The 5,082-nt window shown below is 27.4% G+C and overlaps 1 protein-coding gene across 5 annotated transcripts; it reads right to left on the bottom strand.

The window, feature by feature from the left end:
- On the bottom strand, nt 1-2,645 carry LOC105248892 (protein-serine O-palmitoleoyltransferase porcupine). 5 transcript variants are annotated; one of them, XM_011253935.3, is made up of 7 exons: nt 2,325-2,645; nt 1,729-2,040; nt 1,441-1,633; nt 1,146-1,365; nt 907-1,013; nt 600-826; nt 1-480 (listed from the first exon to the last, which is right to left on the bottom strand). In XM_011253935.3, the coding sequence occupies exons 2-7, from the start codon at nt 1,955-1,957 to the stop codon at nt 38-40; spliced, it is 1,419 nt and encodes a 472-aa protein (XP_011252237.1). In that variant the 5' UTR covers nt 1,958-2,040; nt 2,325-2,645; the 3' UTR covers nt 1-37. The 5 variants fall into 5 exon arrangements, with proteins under 5 accessions (XP_011252237.1, XP_011252238.1, XP_011252239.1 ...); XM_011253936.3 differs by having other exon boundaries at nt 1,729-2,021; XM_011253937.3 differs by having other exon boundaries at nt 2,518-2,645.
- Between the last annotated feature and the right edge of the window lie 2,437 nt (nt 2,646-5,082).

Below are 5,082 nucleotides of genomic sequence, written 5' to 3'. Positions count from 1 at the left end.
ATTAATTGCTCATATTATCAATATATAAAATAATTGGTTATTTCATTAAAAAATATATACAATATGTAGCTAGAGCTACCCAGTGACTAGCGAATCCGAGTTCATTCCACTTGTCGATAGTATGGCTATAATTGTACCCTGTTTCTTGCAGATCGGATGTATTAAACATGAGACCTAAATAAGCTAAGTGAAACATCGCCAATCCGGAGAATGCCAAATTCGTTATAAACACCCACCAACAATTAGAAGAATTATGTTTATGTATGCATTTTCGTTTGGCACACTGTTTGGACGCAATACAAGCGTCAAAAGTATCAGCAAGCATAGCCCTGAGTTGAAATTCAATATATGTATAAAATCCTAGACTAAGTAATACAGCTGCCAGTTGAAAGTTTAATCCGTGTAAAAGAGAACTTATTAGGTATGTGAAAATCACGGCACCAAACGTTCCAATGTTTTTCATGCTTGGACGGAAAATATCTGTAAAAAAATAATATTAGGACTAATTTAAATTTTATTTTTATTCTTATATTTTGAACACTTTATTATATGATTGTTTTTAAACAAAATTAATATTCCGTTTTGAAATTTATACTTACAAGTTTTTAACCAATAATGCATTGGAATGTTCCAATAAATGACAACCTGTACAAGTGAGTGTGGAAATTCAATATACAAAGGCTTAACTATCATTGATGATGAAAGTGGAAATCCACCTAAAATTAACAATGCTGAACCTATGTATGATACAAAATAGTGGGATGCTCTAAAAGACAATGCATCTCGATATGCTATCAACCACCTGAAAAAATTGAGAAAAAAGAATCTTGAAGAAAAGAAGAACATTTTTTACTTGAAATAGAAAAATTAAATATTTATAAAAAATTTGAAATTATAGATACTAACTTCCAAAAACTATCTACAAATATCCAATGCATCCAACAATTTGAAATGCTTAGGAAGACAAAGGAAAGGAAAGCATATCCCATGCCACATATTATCCACCATTTTGCCTACGATGGAATTTTTATATTTATAAATCATTATTTTCTAAACTATATTTAAAAATAGTATTATTTTTTCATTGATAGATATATTTTTGTATAGTATAATAAAATTTATAGTACTGGAAATTACTTATATACCTGAATGTTAGAAGAACAACGCAATAATAAGTAATCCTTGAAGGATACCCATGGTCCAAATAGACAAGTTACACCACAGAACATGTAACCCATGTAACTATAAATATCTGGTAAGTTGTTCAAGTCATTTCTATCAATGGCGACACTAATTCCTTTCATCACCATAATCATAACAACACTGCGTATTTTATGCCATATAACTGATTGCATAAAAAATTCACTAAGGATAAATTGAAGTATTATTTACTGAAATATAAGCACATAGCAATCTAAGAAATATTTTATTAAGACATACCAATATGCAATTATCAAGAGAGATGGTAAAAAGATTCCTATACCACCATGCAATTTTTTTGGCACGTATAAAATAGCATAAGAAAATAGAACATATACAATCAATACAATTAAAGATTCGTGCACATAATGATGGATAATATACAAGCCTATGATTACTGATAATATATGAAATATCTTGTATGATATGTATTCTGAAATATAAAAGAATCCTTTTAATTATGACATAAATAAAATGATACATATAAAAAATATAATAACACTTTTAACATAGGAAAAAGACTCTTACGAATGTGAACAAATAATCTAAACAGGATCGTGCAACCCAACAAAGGTAACAACTTATATCCTGTATCATATAGACTTGGGTTAAGACAATATTGATATAATTCATATAGAGTTTCCTTTTCTGTATCTGCATAATCATAATCATATTCAACATTATTGTGCAAGCATCCATAATCCAAACAATCATCTTCATCACTGTAGAAGACTGTGGCATCTATATCTTCCATCATAGTAACAAAGAATCCAATGATCGATTAACATAGCACATTGCAGAATCAATGTACTGCGTTTAACCTGTTTTTCCAATGTAGAACTAATAAAATGTGTAAATTTCATAAGTAAAAAAAAATATATAAAATGAATAAGCCATAATTTCATAATTTAAAGCGAGTAATTTAAAATTGTATGAAAAGATAATGTAAATTCAATCAAACATAAATAAAAAAATTGAGACAAACAAATTTTTATAAGTAATTTTACAAGCAATTATATGTAAATTGTCGGTATAATTATGTAAAATCAGACAGAAAAAATATGTGCAGAATAAAGTATTAAAAATTTAAAATGTAAAATTAATATCTTAAAAATTTGCCTCACTTGAAATTACATGATGCACCCTGTGTACAATGAAACGCACGTGCAAACATAAGTAGATTATGATAGAATTTTTTCGTATTTATTAAAATCTGTGTCTAATAATTATGCAACCGACACAATCTAAGCAAGTACAAATTTTAAATACAAATTCTTTAAACAGAAGTAATTTGTAGCGCAAAAATTAATTATTTACTAAAGTAGTTTCAACGCCGGGAGCGTCCCGTTTGACTACGTCGCGATTGACCATATGACCAGAAAGAAGACTGAGAGGTGTCATGGCCCGCTTTTAGGTGATCCCTGAAAGCGATACGCCCTCTGTTCTAATCTAAAAAACGTGGACATGAACTACAAAGCCAAAGTCCACGAAAGTTCTCAGAGGGTAACATATATGTGCACAATTTCTGATTCTGTTCCGTGCTATGTAAAAAATGCCTGTAGTACACGAAATGCCATCAGTGCTGTATAGCAAAACGCATATGTATATAAATAAATTTTTAATTTTAATTTTTTAAATAAATTTTGTGGTCCTCTCTCTCTCCCTCTCTCTCTCTCTCTCTCTCTCTCTCTCTCTCTCTCTCTCTCTCTCTCTCTCTCTCTCTCTCTCTACACATACACAAATAAACACACACACACACATATAATATATATATATATATATATATATATATATATATATATATATGTATATATAGTATGACGCTACAACTTTATTCTGAAATATTTGCGTTATGTTTAGAAACATATATATATATATATATATATTCGAAAAATATAGATGTTGCAAAATATTTTAAATATCTCTTCCTTTATATAAAATATAAAGAATTTATATGTATAAAATATAAAGATATTATATGTTCTATTCTAATATAGTCAACATTATTTATATACTTTTATTATAATTTTCTTACCAGCATAATATTTTTATGTTTAATATTTTATATAATATAATGTAATATAATATAATGTACTAAATTATAAAATTTAATATACAAAATATTACAAAATAGTATTATTATTAATAAATAGATTGCACATTGTCTTTTAGTTTCTAATTATTTTCAATCATTATGCATTTCTATCCAATAGAAATCTCCTCTTCTTCGAGTTCTTGGATTATTATGGTTTATTGTATTCTTTTGTGTTAAAATTATAAAAATTATCATCATTTGTGTCATGCTTATTCCTTCCTATGGAGTCCATCGAAATACTTTCTATTTGTTCTCAGGTATAGATATTCAAATCACTGTAGTTGCCTTTTTCTCGATTATTCCCTTTTTCTTTCATTTTATTTAAAAATATTAATATAATTAATATAACAAATATTTATATAATTTTGGTATTTCTCTTAGTCTGACATTTCCCCTTCGACATGTCCGGCATAGATGACGCTATCAATAACTACGATCGGTATTCATTACTCACTTTTATATTTAAGATCATACTTAAAATTATCTTAAATATAAGAAAAGTCTATACGAATATCGGTGTATGTTACCGCCGGCATAGCTCTCAGGCTCATTAAAATACTCAAACCTCCTTAGCCGGCAAATGCCTTCCTTAAGATGGAGATATCATCGAGAAGACAAAATTTTTCATTTTCTTTCACTACAGAATTTAATACAAAAAGTTAATGTAAAATATAATATTATATAATTTGAAATGTAATACAAAATAAATTAACAATCCTTTTTTTTTTACGTGGGGAAAAAAAACTCTCTTCGAAAATACTCAAAAAATATTGATCCCTTAAAAATTCTTAATATTAATAATATAATTATTGAAATATTTATTAATTTGTTTTCCCTAATATTATTTAAACCTACATTTCCTGATTCTTTAAAAGATACATAATATAAAATCAGCTAAATTAATCACATAATAGCCCTAACAATCCTTTACTTTTTGAAAGGAAAATTAAAAAATCTTAATGATCACCTAATAGCCCTAACAATCCTATTTCTCGATTAAATGAAATTATTCGAGGAAAGCCTATTTCTAATCACGTATACTTTAATTACGTGCTCTAATTACATTTTCTAACCGCATGCCCTAACCGCGTGAATAAATGTCCGACATTACGTACTATTGTACGTAAAGCTTTTCTTCAGGCCAGTTGAACTTACTTTTGATCCTGGCCACTTTCTCGCTCGATCTCTAATCAGAGATCGAAAAAGGAGATAAACACTCCTTCTTTTGCCGATTAATTACCGGCAAATGAGCGTAAATATTTCACGCTCATCGTAACAATCGCTCGATTTTACGATCGTTTGTTAAATATTTGAATATAACTTTATTTTAACTCAAATAAAGCCAAATTACTACAAATTTCTATATACTATATCTTCTAATAAAATATAAAATTCATCTGTGTGTATAACTTTTATAATATTACAAATTATTTAATTAATTAATCGTTTGGCTTTATTTTAAGTTAAAGTAAAATTTAAAAACAATATCTACAAACAAATTCTACAATGGATGAGCTATGATATAAGAAATTAGAATAAAATAAATGCGCGTTATAAGAATAAAGCAGTATCAAAATTGATAAAATTATTAAAATTATTAATGCGTGCTCTTGATTTAATAAACTAGTCAAGTCTTTACAAAAAAATTTTCTTTTCTTGATTCTCTTTTTTAAATTAATACTTCAATATATTTTCGCAATAGATGCAAAGCATTTCGAAAGAATTTATTAAAAGTTATTTAATTTAACCTATCCTACCTCATCCATTTTAAGGCAACGGACTTACTC

Source organism: Camponotus floridanus, unplaced genomic scaffold (assembly GCF_003227725.1).
Source record: "Camponotus floridanus strain SB8 unplaced genomic scaffold, Cflo_v7.5 scaffold60, whole genome shotgun sequence".
Classification (NCBI taxonomy): Eukaryota; Metazoa; Arthropoda; class Insecta; order Hymenoptera; family Formicidae; genus Camponotus; species Camponotus floridanus.
Note: the sequence above shows the minus strand (reverse complement) of the source record. Positions and strands in the feature narration are given on the sequence as shown.

Bases quoted from the DNA above. Each gene is read 5' to 3' on its own strand.
- LOC105248892 (XM_011253935.3), bottom strand. From the start codon at position 1,957: ATGATGGAAGATATAGATGCCACAGTCTTCTACAGTGATGAAGATGAT. The intron at 1,366-1,440 runs GTATGTCTTAAT...ATTTATCCTTAG, and splicing joins CTCTTGATAATTGCATATTG to TGAATTTTTTATGCAATCAG. The intron at 1,014-1,145 runs GTATATAAGTAA...ATTCCATCGTAG, and splicing joins GTTGTTCTTCTAACATTCAG to GCAAAATGGTGGATAATATG.